The 13,822-nt window shown below is 39.1% G+C and overlaps 1 protein-coding gene across 1 annotated transcript in view; it reads left to right on the forward strand.

Moving 5' to 3' along the window:
* GAB1 (GRB2 associated binding protein 1) overlaps positions 1-13,822 on the forward strand; it is a 121,432-nt gene that overhangs the window by 72,345 nt on the left and 35,265 nt on the right. Inside the window, exon 2 of the mRNA XM_070757783.1 lies at positions 5,364-5,658. Coding sequence (XP_070613884.1) covers positions 5,364-5,658 — 295 coding nt within the window. The remainder of the gene's footprint in view (positions 1-5,363; positions 5,659-13,822) is intronic.

Below are 13,822 nucleotides of genomic sequence, written 5' to 3' on the forward strand. Positions count from 1 at the left end.
CATAAGCCGCACATCGTCAATTATAAGAATTTAGAACTGTCAAGAAACAGTTCAAGGGGGGGCATGGGTGAAGGAAGGGACAGAATGTAAAAAACATCTAGACAAAAAGGTTTAGAATTTACTTTTATGTACTGTACTGAGATATTAAGTTTGCTATGTTGAAATGATATAGAGTACTTGTACAGAATAATTATATGAAACAAGCACAATGATTGTATAGCTAATACCATATGTCGGCATAACGATGCAAATTAAGATGTATTTGTTCCTCCCTTTTTTATTTTTGTAATATAATAAAACTATTTTTTTTAAAAAAGCGTTTAAGATATAGTATTATAACTGAAACTTGAGCAATTATGCTTTCCATAGTTTATCTCTGTGGCAAGCCAGTAAATATCAATATTTTGTGTTAATAGTGTGCTAAATTATTTGTGTGCTAAATTTTGGATGAAATTATTTGTTTATTTGAATGAAAAGCTTATGGCGTAGAAAGTAGTCTTGCTTTCCCCATTCATCCATTGGAGACTGAATCTGATAAAAGGAGCTGCATAGGAGCTGCTATGATATAGATAATTTCATATTAATTCATTAAATAGTGGTCCAACATTTAGTGATCTACAATTTTGTCCTATGCGTTTATTAATTGCTTGTCCTTGGGTAGGGGAACTGTTGAACGAGTTGAGAAGTTAAGTTGTATTGTAATGAATCAAAGGTTTAAAATTTAGGAAGATTTTTCATCTTAATGCTTTTTTATTTTAATTAAGGAGAAATGGAAAAAATGCATCCCGTGATGAATAATTGAAATATATGCATAAATAAGGCACCATAGTAAAGTTTGCCTCCAGAAGTTGTGAATGTCCCAACACTGGACGTTTCTAAGCAGATCTTGGGTAACCATCTGTCTGAAGTAGTGTAGGGTTTCCTGCCTAAGAAGGGAGTTGGACTTGAAGACAGACCTCCAAGGATTTTTCCAACTCTGTTGTTTTTATTATTATTATTATTATTAAAGTAACTTTGTAAGTAAGTTTTGAACTCTTCTTTCTCAATGGTTTGGGATTTTATTGTTGTAATTCTATACAACAAGTCGTTCTCAACCTGTGGTTCACAGACCCCGGAAGTGGCAATATCATCTCAGGGGATCTGTGAAAGCTTGAAGAAATGCTTTAAATCTTGAATTTAAATCTTGGGGGTCTGTGGCCATGGTCCATGGTCACAAAAGATATTTAAAGAATCCGCGCTGAAGCAAATGTTGAGAACCATTGCTATTTTATAACTATTGACATTATATCAATAGTTGATTCAGGGAGTTCAGTTTCTAAGAAAGCATGGATAACATTGTACAAATGTTTTATACTTAAAATTATAGCTCTTTCCTTATTATGCTTAACACCCCCTCCCCAATGGGATTGATGGAGTAAATCCTGCAGCACAAACTCTAATCTGGTTAAGTTTCAGTAGTACAGTGATACCTTGTCTTACAAACTTAATTGGTTCCAGGACGAGGTTCTTAAGGTGAAAAATTTGTAAGACAAAACAATGTTTCCCATAGGAATCAATGGAAAAGCGATTAATGCGTGCAAGCCCAAAATTCACCCCTTTTGCCAGCCGAAGCGCCCGTTTTTGCGCTGCTGGGATTGCCCTGAGGCTCCCCTCCATGGGAAACCCCACCTCCGGACCTCTGTGTTTTTGCAATGCTGTGATTTCACTGAGGCTCCCCTCGCTGGGAAACCCCACCTCTGGACTTCGGTTGCCAGTGAAGCGCCTGTTTTTGTGCTGCTGGGATTCCCCTACTGGGATTCCCCTGCAGCATCACAAAAACATGGAAGTCCGGAGGTGGGGTTTCCCATGGAGGGGAGCCTCAGGGGAATCCCAGCAGTGCAAAAACGGGTGCTTCGCTGGCAACGGAAGTCCGGAGGTGGAGCATCCCAGCGGCAGCGGTGGGTTTGTAAGGTGAAAATAGTTGTAAAAAGAGGCAAAAAAATCTTAAACCCCGGGTTTATATCTCAAAAAGTTTGTATGGCGAGGCATTTGTAAGATGAGGTATCACTGTACTATTATTCTACTTTAACAGGACAGAAAAAAAACTTGAAAAATTGATACTTGCTCATTATAGTAATATCTATAACAAAGCTCAACATTTCAAGTGTATTCTTGAAGACATTAACATTAGGTGTCCCACCTGTTAAAAGGAATCAAAGAATCTCAAGCCTTACTGATATACAAGCTAAATACTTTGGATCCGAAAACCAAAGCTGTGCTTTTCACTCCATTCTGTAGCATGACTGTCTGAAGTTGTTCTCAGTAAGGCGATATACAGTTTCTATCAGGCAGCCAATATTAAAATGTTAAAAATAGAACTTACTTCAAGAATCCCAGATATTTTCAGATAACAAAGAGTGATTTATATGGACTCTCTTTGCAGTTTCATGGAACATAGTAGGGCCATTGTACTATGATTAGCACGCGTGCTGATGTCAGGTCTCTAGTCTAGCTTCAAGCTTTATTCTGCTGTTAAATTGTGCTTTTGTGCTATAATCCAGAGAACCTTTGTGTCTGCCTTACTAGTGTGTAGTTTCTGAAATTGCTTTTGTTTTTAAGGACAGTCTGTGCCAGTTTCAGCGAGTGACTCATTAAGCAACTGAAATAAACATTCCCATTTTCACTCGGTGGAAAAGATGTATTCTGGGGAAATAAAGCAGAGATCTAGAAGCAGGTGTTAGTTGTGTAAAGGCAAAGTTTTCTGACATGTAGGACTATAAACAACTTTTGTTTATATTACCAATTTGCCAAGGAAGCTGCAGTGAGAGCAATGTTTTGCTTTCACAGAGGATCTTTGTTAACTCTCAATGTACAAGTTGGAAAAGAAACATCCAGATCTGTACTATATAGGTTACAACCACCGTACTGTACAATGACTCTAAAGTGTGCAATAGGGTTGATATTCCTGGAGGGGTCTGTAATATGGTAAATGATTCAGCTTTACTAGATAAATGGTCAAAGCAATGGAAACTGCAGTTTAATGTTTCCAAATGTAAAATAATGCACTTGGGGAAAAGGAATCCTCAATCTGAGTATTGCATTGGCAGTTCTGTGTTAGCAAAAACTTCAGAAGAGAAGGATTTAGGGGTCGTGATTTCTGACAGTCGTGATTTCTGACAGTCTCAAAATGGGTGAGCAGTGCAGTCAGGCGGTAGGAAAAGCAAGTAGGATGCTTGGCTGCATAGCTAGAGGTATAACATAGCTAGAGGTATAACATGCACTTGGGGAAAAGGAATCCTCAATCTGAGTATTGTATTGGCAGTTCAGTGTTGGCAAATACTGAAAAAGAAAAGGATTTAGGGGTAGTGAGCTATGCAGCCAAGGATGCTTGGCTGCATAGCTAGAGGTATAACAAGCAGGAAGAGGGAGATTATGATCCCGCTATATAGAATGCTGGTGAGACCACATTTGGAATACTGTGTTCAGTTCTGGAGACCTCACCTACAAAAAGATATTGACAAAATTGAACGGGTCCAAAGACGGGCTACAAGAATGGTGGAAGGTCTTAAGCATAAAATGTATCAGGAAAGACTTCATGAACTCAATCTGTATAGTCTGGAGGACAGAAGGAAAAGGGGGGACATGATTGAAACATTTAAATATATTAAAGGGTTAAATAAGGTCCAGGAGGGAAGTGTTTTTAATAGGAAAGTGAACACAAGAACAAGGGGACACAATCTGAAGTTAGTTGGGGGAAAGATCAAAAGCAACATGAGAAAATATTATTTTACTGAAAGAGTATTAGATCCTTGGAACAAACTTCCAGCAGATGTGGTAGATAAATCCACAGTAACTGAATTTAAACATGCCTGGGATAAACATATATCCATCCTAAGATAAAATACAGAAAATAGTATAAAGGCAGACTAGATGGACCATGAGGTCTTTTTCTGCCGTCAGACTTCTATGTTTCTATGTTTCTAAGCAGGAAGAGGGAGATTGTGATCCCCTTATATAGATCGCTGGTGAGACCACATTTGGAATACTGTGTTCAGTTCTGGAGACCTCACCTACAAAAAGATATTGACAAAATTGAACGGGTCCAAAGACGGGCTACAAGAATGGTGGAAGGTCTTAAGCATAAAACGTATCAGGAAAGACTTCATGAACTCAATCTGTATAGTCTGGAGGACAGAAGGAAAAGGGGAGACATGATCGAAACATTTAAATATGTCAAAGGGTTAAATAAGGTTCAGGAGGGAAGTGTTTTTAATAGGAAAGTGAACACAAGAACAAGGGGACACAATTTGAAGTTAGTTGGGGGAAAGATCAAAAGCAACATGAGAAAATATTATTTTACTGAAAGAGTAGTAGTAGCTAAAAACATTTGAGATATAGATAGATAGATAGATAGATAGATAGATAGATAGATAGATAGATAGATAGATAGATAGATAGATAGATGATAGATAGATAGATATACACACACACACACACACACACACACACACACACATTAAAACCCTCATTGTGTATTGGACAAAATAAATAAGTAAAAATAAAATAACAATTCTTGGATTGTAGAGGCATGGGGAAAGAGATGTGCTTTTAGATGTTCTAGATTCTGTTATTGTAACCTTACAACAAAAACAGTGTTAATAATTAAGAGTTGTTTTTCCCTGTCTGGACTGACAATAGTAAAAGGATTGTATCTTTTTAGGAATTACCAGAATATTTTAGAAGTTCAAAAAATTGATTGAAGACTTATTTCCTTTCTCTGTTTCCCGTTTTAGCGCCCCCCCCTGTCTTTGTGTGTGTCTGAAATCAATTTATTTACTTCTGACAAATCTCTGCAGTTTTCTTGGATTTCACAAATGATTTGCCTCTGTCTGCTTCCTAGGATTGAGATAGAGATGTTGGCCCATTTGGCTTTGCGTCTAAAGTGGGACTAGGATTCAAAGTCCCCAGTCTCTAGCCTACCTCCTTAACCACTATACCAATCTAGCTGTATATTTAGAAAGAGGAAAAATGTGTCCAAGAAAACTAGAGACAGCAGGTGAAAATGTGTAAACATGTACATTAGCTGTGCCAATGGAAATTGGAGTTGGACAAGGCTGGCTTATACCATAATAACTGGGTTAAGATTTAATACAGTGTAAGGCTTTTTGTTCTTGTCAATTGGCTTATTCTTAAATAAATGGGAATGTGATTACAGCCTTGAATAATTTCTTAAACCAAAATATTTCATGCCATAGATTTAATTGAATTCCAAATATTTCAATTTATAATACAATTTTATAGTGTCAAATATGTATTTAGACTACTCTGGGCTACTTCAGTAATGCACTCCTATAAAACATCTGTATATTTTCTCCATCTTGTAGGCATGGAAGAGAAGATGGTTTGTGCTCCGCAGCGGACGGCTGACAGGAGATCCAGATGTATTGGAATACTACAAAAATGACCACGCCAAGAAGCCAATTCGTATCATTGACTTGAATTTGTGTCAACAAGTGGATGCTGGATTGACATTTAACAAAAAAGAGTTTGAAAATAGCTATATTTTTGACATAAATACAATAGACAGAGTCTTCTATTTAGTTGCTGACAGTGAAGAGGAGATGAATAAGTGGGTCCGATGTATTTGTGATATCTGTGGATTCAATCCTACTGATGATGGTAAGTAAATTATTGGTTTTTTTAGCAATTTGATCCCATACAACAGCGGTCCCCAAACTACGGCCCGTGGGCCGCAGGCGGCCCGCTGAGGCCATTTATACGGCCCGTGGGTGAGTGACAGGAGCACAGGTACATACTTTTCTTTTAATTAAATTCTCTCCTTAATGTTCCTTCAAAAGTACAACACCAATTATATTTCTAACTTATTAATCATTATGCCAAAGTGCTTCCTTTCTTTATACATTTTTCTATAAACCAAGAAAACCTTGTATAGCCAATCAGATGATAACAAAAGAAAATTAAAAACAAAACATAAACATATATGAATTTCAGATTTCTTCCCCCCCCTCTAAATAGTATGTTCCCATTTTGTTTTTTACTTTAAAATAAGGTATGTGCAGTGTGCATAGGGATTTGTTCATAGTTTTTTTTATAGTCTGGCCCTACAACAGTTCGAGGGACAGTGAACTGGCCCCCTGTGTAAAAAGTTTGGGGACCCCTGCCATACAATCCTGTAGGGATATGGAAATTCAGAAGATAACTTTCTGTTGCATATGTAGTAATTATGTAGTAATTTTAAAAGGACGCATTGGTATTTGCCATTATAGAAAATTACTGTGGCATTTTATTAGCCATTGTGTTCTTTTTAAAAAAAAAAATTTTTTTTTAATTAAATTTTTATTACAACAAACAAACAAACAAAAAAATCTTAAAGAAAAAGTGCCCAACACCAATAAACCCCACCACCATTTAGGGGGTTAAATTATTTCCAATAAATTTCAATTTCTTCCTTAGCTCCGGTTTACATTTCTTTACATACAAAAAGTGATTGGAATTTATTTTTCAGTGTCGTCATAAATTCTACTTAAGATATAACTTTTCACCTTATTCCATCGTGCCATCAGCTTCTCCAATTTATTTTCATCAAAGTTATTTAATCTTATTCCCATAATTTCGAAGTGGATGTGGTCCACCATATACTAGTACCAATTCTGGATTGTCCATTTATTACTATCCTTCCACCCTAGTACCACTACTGCTTGAGCGCTTTCCAAAGCTGCTGTTTTGATTTCTTTAAATTCTCGTAATTCCCCATGTTTAACTAGTGTTGCTAATTCTTTCGTGATTATCCAATTAATGTTTATCATATTATTAATTTCATTCTGTACTTCCTTCCAAAATTTTTGAACTTCAACACATTCCCAGAGCATATGCATAAAAACTCCTTTTATTTGGCAACCATGCCAGCAATTTCCTTTTCCTTTCCTCTGGAAGTGTGCTAGTTTTGCTGGCGTGAAGTACCATAGCCATTGTGTTCTAATACCACACTTCAGCTTCTGAAAGAAAGTTTTTTTGGGGAACAAAGATTATTCGGTATGCTGTGTAACTGCAAAGTTGCAGCATCAAACAGATAGCAGTTTACAGGGAGACAATCTAGAGCAGTGTTTTTCAACCAGTGTGCCGCGGCACACTAGTGTGCCGTGAGACATGGTCAGGTGTGCCGCGAAGCTCAGAGAAAGAAAGAGAGAAAGAAAGCAAGAGAGAAAAAGAGTGTGAGAGAGAGAAAGCAAGAGAGAGAGAGAAAGAGAAGAAGAGAAAGAAAGCAAGAGAGAGAGATAGAAAGAGAGGGAGGGAAGGAGAGAGAGAGAAAGACATAGAGGTAGGGAGGGAGAGAGAAAGAGAGCAAAAAAGAGAGGAAGGAAGGAAGAGAAAGAAAGAGGGATGGAGAGAGAAAGAAGGAAGGGAGAAAAAGCGGGAGGGAGAGAGAAATAGAGCGAAAGGAAGAGAGATAATTTTTTGGTCCAAACTTTTTTTAGCCCCCACCCTCCCCCCCGCTCAATGTGCCCCAGGGTTTCGTAAATGTAAAAAATGTGCCGCGGCTCAAAAAAGGTTGAAAATCACTGATCTAGAGAAATGGACTGTCATTTATAGCCATCCAAGATAGCAAGAAAATCTAAGTGCATAGGTCTTGCCATGGGACAATCATTGCCTGTACACACATGGCAAAAAGAAAAAGCATCATCTCCCAGGGGCCCCTTTGAAGTCTTCCTTTGAACTTAGCTAGTCCTTTTAATGTGGCTCCTTTGATCATGGAATTCTCAGGGTACTATAATGAATTATGTATGTGGTATTCCCCAATTTCTTAGGTATTCCCCTGAGAAATAGATTATGATGCATTTCTCAGCTAATAAAGTTTCCCATTCAGAAATGTAGTTTTAACTATTAAGAGACATTAGCTAGTACATTTGTTGGAAAAGGAAGAACAAATGTTTTTGAAAATATATCATTATCCATTAAACTAAACAATGTCGTCTGGCGGGACCCAGGGGAAGAGCCTTCTCTGTGGCGGCCCCAACCCTCTGGAACCAGCTCCCCCCGGAGATTAGGATTGCCCCCACCCTCCTTGCCTTTCGTAAGCTCCTTAAAACCCACCTCTGTCGTCAGGCTTGGGGGAACTGAACTACCCTTTTCCCCCCTAGGCCTATACAATTTATGCATGGTATGTTTGTGTGTATGTTTGGTTTTAAATAAGGGTTTTTTAAATTATTTTAAACATTAGATTTGTTATATGCTGTTTACTACTGTTGTTAGCCGCCCCGAGTCTACGGAGAGGGGCGGCATACAAATCAAATCAAATCAATCAATCAATCAATCAATAAACAAACAAACAAACAAACAAACAAACAAACAAACAAAAAAATATAATAAATTATGTATTGTAAATATTTGGTTTTAAATTATTGAATTTTAGAAAGAGGCATAAAGCAAATATAAGTCAGATTTTATGAAACAATTTTGAAACATACTTTTCAGAATCTTAAAGGATTAAGTTTATATATTTATAAAGTTTAACATTGAGAAAATGTTTGCCTTATATCACGCTTAGAGGTTGTTTTGGAAGTAGTTGGACATTAAGACAATGTTGTGGCTAACGATGAATATTTGCTATTGCAAAATATTTGCTATAGTTTTCTACTTTTAGAATTTAACACGCAGATTAACTGAATGGCACATCTGTTTTGCAGAATGAATGGGAATATCCATAATTTTTTTCCCCTTGGATAAACAGTTGGGCCGATATCCATAGCTTGGATCCAGAGGCAGTTCTCAATCTTACACCAACTAAATAAATGTATCTTTCTGCATTGCAATAAGTTTTCTTTTACTACGTGTGGGTATTCTACGGTTAGATTTACAGTCTGTGGTAACCTAATAATTCAAGTTTTAACTAAGAAATTCAGAATCATTAAGTTGGCATATAAGAATATAGGCAGTCCACAGAATATAATATTTTTTTGTAAAATTAGATTGGTCAGGCCTGATAAATTCAGTATTTTCAGGTATCAAAGAACTTGCTCCAAGGCCTCCAGTCAGAGGCCTCCAGTCATGTCTGGTACACCAATGGTGTTTTCCTCCAGTAAACACCCAACTTCAATTTGCAAGTACAGTGGAACCCCGACATAAGAGCTGCTCTACTTAAGAGCAACTCGAGATAAGAGCTGGGAGGGGAGAGATATTTTTGTTCTACTTACAAGCCCAAATTTGAGATACAAGCGCCAAGGAGCTGTCTCCTGAAGCCAAACGCTAACTTCCGCGTTCGGCTTCAGGAGACAGCTGCGAAGCGGCGCGCTTGTTTTAAAAGGTTGCAGCCGGCCTGGGGGGCTCGGGGGGGTGCTTGCAGCTTTCTTTCTTGCTCTTTTTCTTTCTCTCTTTTACCTTCCCTTCCTCTATTTCTTCTTTTCTTTCTCCTTCCCACCTTCTTCCCTCCCTCCCTCCCTTCACTCATTCCTCTCTTACTCTCCCCTTTCATAAGTTTCCTTGCTTCCTTCCTCTGTTCCTGTCCCTTCCCCCTTTCTTTCTTTCTTTCTTTCTTTCTTGCTCTTTTTCTTTCTCTCTTTTACCTTCCCTTCCTCTATTTCTTCTTTTCTTTCTCCTTCCCACCTTCTTCCCTCCCTCCCTCCCTTCACTCATTCCTCTCTTACTCTCCCCTTTCATAAGTTTCCTTGCTTCCTTCCTCTGTTCCTGTCCCTTCCCTCTTTCCTTCCTTCCCACCCTCCGTCCATTCATTCACCCATTCCTCTCTTGATCGCTTAAAGCCGGTCCCTGGTGCAAAAAGGGTTGGGGACCTCTGTCCTACAGGATTGGGTGGCAGAGAAGTTGAACATATGTAAATTTAAAAGTTTAAGAAAGTTTACAAGTTAAGTGAAAGAAACTTCATTATTCATTTATATGTACATGTACATTTCTTCATTAAAAACATGTCTTTCTGCATAATTTAGACTAACTTTGTGAGTTTTTTGAGGGCTGGAACCAATTAAAATTATTTACATTAATTCCTATGGGGAAAAGTCGTTCGAGATAAGAGCTGCTCGACTTAAGAGCCCAGGTCCGGAACGAATTAAACTCGTATCTCGAGGTACCACTGTACAGTGTTCCCTCGATTTTCACGGGGGATGCGTTCCGAGTCCGCCCGCGAAAGTCGAATTTCCGCGAAGTAGAGATGCGGAAGTAAATACACTATTTTTGGCTATGAACAGTATCACAAGCCTTCCCTTAGCACTTTAAACCCCTAAATTGCAATTTCCCATTCCCTTAGCAACCATTTAGATTATTACTCACCCTGTTTATTTATTAAAGTTTATTTTAAAAAAATATTTATTAAAGGCAAACAAAAGTTTGGCAATGACATATGATGTCATCGGGCGGGAAAAACCGTGGTATAGGGAAAAAACCCATGAAGTATTTTTTAATTAATATTTTTGAAAAACCATGGTATAGACTGAACCTGCGAAAATCGAGGGAACACTGTATTTTGTTTTCCCCCCTCAATTCCCCCTCCAATTATTATCCAATCCTAGCATCACCTTGAATAAATCAATGAATAAACCTTTCTTCTTTTTAATACCTGTTATATTAAGCATGTTTTCAACCACATGGATATAGCATCCAGCCCCGCCCTACAGGGTCTATGTCCACTGCTTTAGTAAGGCTGGACGAATGTCTTCAGTTGACTATGGCACAATGTAGTCTGTGCTTCGCTTCTTCGTTTTAAGCCAATTGGCATAGCAACAAGGGCGGCATCTAAACAGACTCAGTCCAATCAGAGAGCAGACGAATTTAACCCATTCCTGGATGCCATATCCACATTTCAGAGAAGAGGCGTATCAGATAAGACCAAAGCCCCTATTAGTTATTATTGTTAGCTGATGTTAGCTGATTCTGATTCTGGGGTAATGAAAGTACAGTGATCCCCCGAGTTTCGCGATCTCGATCTTTGCGAAACGCTATATCGCGATTTTTCCACCCGATGACATCACTCCCTTCCTTTCTCATCTTTCTTTCTCTCTCTCTTTCTCTATCTTGCTTCTTCCTCTCTCACACTCTCTTCCTCCCTCCCTCTCTCATCTCTTTCTTTCCTTCTCTCTCTTTCTCTATCTCTCCCCCTCTTGCTCTCGAGCGGCAAGCGAGCAGCCGGGCGAGCGGGTGAACGGGCAAGCGAGCAGCCGGCCGGCCGGGCGAACGGGCAAGCGGAGCGGCCGGGTGGGCGGGTGAACGGGCAAGCGAGCAGCCGGCCGGGCAGGCGAACGGGCAAGCGGAGCGGCCGGGCGGGCGGGTGAACGGGCAAGCGAGCAGCCGGCCGGGCGGGCGAACGGGCAAGCGGAGCGGCCGGGCGGGCGGGTGAACGGGCAAGCGAGCAGCCGGGCGGGCGGGTGAACGGGCAAGCGGCAAGCGATCTTGGGGTTTCCCCTTTGCCTGGGCGGCGGGAAGACCCAGGGAAGGTTCCTTCGGCCGCCCAACAGCTGATCTGCTCCGCAGCGCGGCAGCAGCGAGGAGCCGAAGATGGGGTTTCCCCGTTGCCTGGGCAACGGGGAAACCCCATCTTCGGCTCCTCGCTGCTGCCGCGCTGCGGAGCAGATCAGCTGTTGGGTGGCCGAAGGAACCTTCCCTGGGTCTTCCCCGCCGCCCACACTCAAACTCCACCATCTGCACATGTGCGGCCATGGAAAAAGGGGCGCGCATGCGCAGATGGTGTTTTTACTTCCGCACCACTACATCCCGAAAAATCGATTATCGCGAGGGGTCTTGGAACGGAACCCTCGCGATAATTGGGGGATCACTGTATATGACTTTCATCCAGTATTACTGAATCTATCATCTTTGGCTCTTTGGCTCTTAAAGCCCCATAAAATCTTAACCCACTTATTTTCAAAAACCCTATCAATTTGATTGTGTCAGTAGTTTTTACTGCATTCAAATCCAGACTTTTGGCAAAGTTTCCAGTGAATAATCTGGCAACTTGATCACGATGCTGCTTGTAGTCAGTTTATGAAATTTTGTTGCAGCCACTGATCAAATGGTCAATTGTTTCATCCTTTTCGTTACAAAGGCGACATTTGCTGTTGTTTGTTATGATGTTGAATTTTTCCCTTCATCATCATTATTTTTTTAATAAAAACCCATTCATTCTATAACACACCCATCAAGCTGCAATAGCATTAAAATAAATACAAGAATATAAAACGGTCACTTCAAGCATCTCAGAGTCAGAGGCTGAACTACTTCTTGTGATGTGAATATTTACATTATTAATCATGTAATCACGTTTGCAAACAATTCATTATTCTTTTCTGTACTGTTATACAGTAACAACTAAAATGCAGAACATAAAATGTCAGAGAGGAAAATAGAGTTTGTGTATTTATTTGACAATTTTATAAAATAAATACACAAACTCTATTTTCCTCTCTGACATTTTATGTTCTGCATTTTAGTTGTTACTGTATAACAGTACAGAAAAGAATAATGAATTGTTTGCAAACATGATTATGTGATTAATAATGTAAATATTCACATCTTAAAGGGGCAAGTGAAGATTGTCTGATACAGAGACATCATATCTGAACATAGGCAATTTGATAGCGTATCTTGATTAAGAGGTTGGGAACCTAACAGTCACAATTCTTTTACAGAATATATGCAGCCTGCTATCATTATCTCTCTATCTTGAAGATATTAAGAGTAGCTGATATACAGTGTTCCCTCAATTTTCGCAGGGGATGCGTTCCGAGACCGCCCGCGAAAGTTGAATTTCTGCAAAGTAGAGATGCGGAAGTAAATACACTATTTTTGGCTAGGAACAGTATCACAAGCCTTCCCTTAACACTTTAAACCCCTAAATTACAATTTCCCATTCCCTTAGCAACCATTTAGATTATTACTCACCATGTTTATTTATTAAAGTTTATTTTTAAAATATTTATTAAAGGCGGATGAAAGTTTGGCGATGACATATGACGTCATCGGGTGGGAAAAACTGTGGTATGGGGGGGAAACTGCAAAGTATTTTTTAATTAATATTTTTGAAAAACCGTGGTATAGACTTTCCGCAAAGTTCGAACCCGTGAAAATCGAGGGAACACTGTATTATATAATCAAAACATTACTAATTTTTAAAGTTTAAATCAACATGTATTATATTTAATACTTTTCAGTTCTTGTAGAAGCATTTAGGTGAAATCTTGAACTTAGAAACATAGAAGTCTGACGGCAGAAAAAGACCTCATGGTCCATCTAGTCTGCCCTTATACTATTTTCTGTATTTTATCTTAGGATGGATATATGTTTATCCCAGGCATGTTTAAATTCAGTTACTGTGGATTTATCTACCATGTCTGCTGGAAGTTTGTTCCAAGGATCTACTACTATTTCAGTAAAATAATATTTTCTCATGTTGCTTTTGATCTTTCCCCCAACTAACTTCAGATTGTGTCCCCTTGTTCTTGTGTTCACTTTCCTACTAAAAACACTTCCCTCCTGGACCTTATTTAACCCTTTAATATATTTAAATGTTTCGATCATGTCCCCCCTTTTCCTTCTGTCCTCCAGACTATACAGATTGAGTTCATTAAGTCTTTCCTGATACGTTTTATGCTTAAGACCTTCTTGTAGCCCGTCTTTGGACCCGTTCAATTTTGTCAATATCTTTTTGTAGGTGAGGTCTCCAGAACTGAACACAGTATTCCAAATGTGGTCTCACTAGCACTCTATATAGCGGGATCATAATCTCCCTCTTCCTGCTTGTTATACCTCTAGCTATGCAGCCAAGCATCCTACTTGCTTTCCCTACCGCCTGACTGCACTGTTCACCCACTTTGAGACTGTC

The sequence above is a fragment of the Erythrolamprus reginae genome, chromosome 7 (assembly GCF_031021105.1).
Source record: "Erythrolamprus reginae isolate rEryReg1 chromosome 7, rEryReg1.hap1, whole genome shotgun sequence".
In the NCBI taxonomy this organism is placed as follows: domain Eukaryota; kingdom Metazoa; phylum Chordata; class Lepidosauria; order Squamata; family Dipsadidae; genus Erythrolamprus; species Erythrolamprus reginae.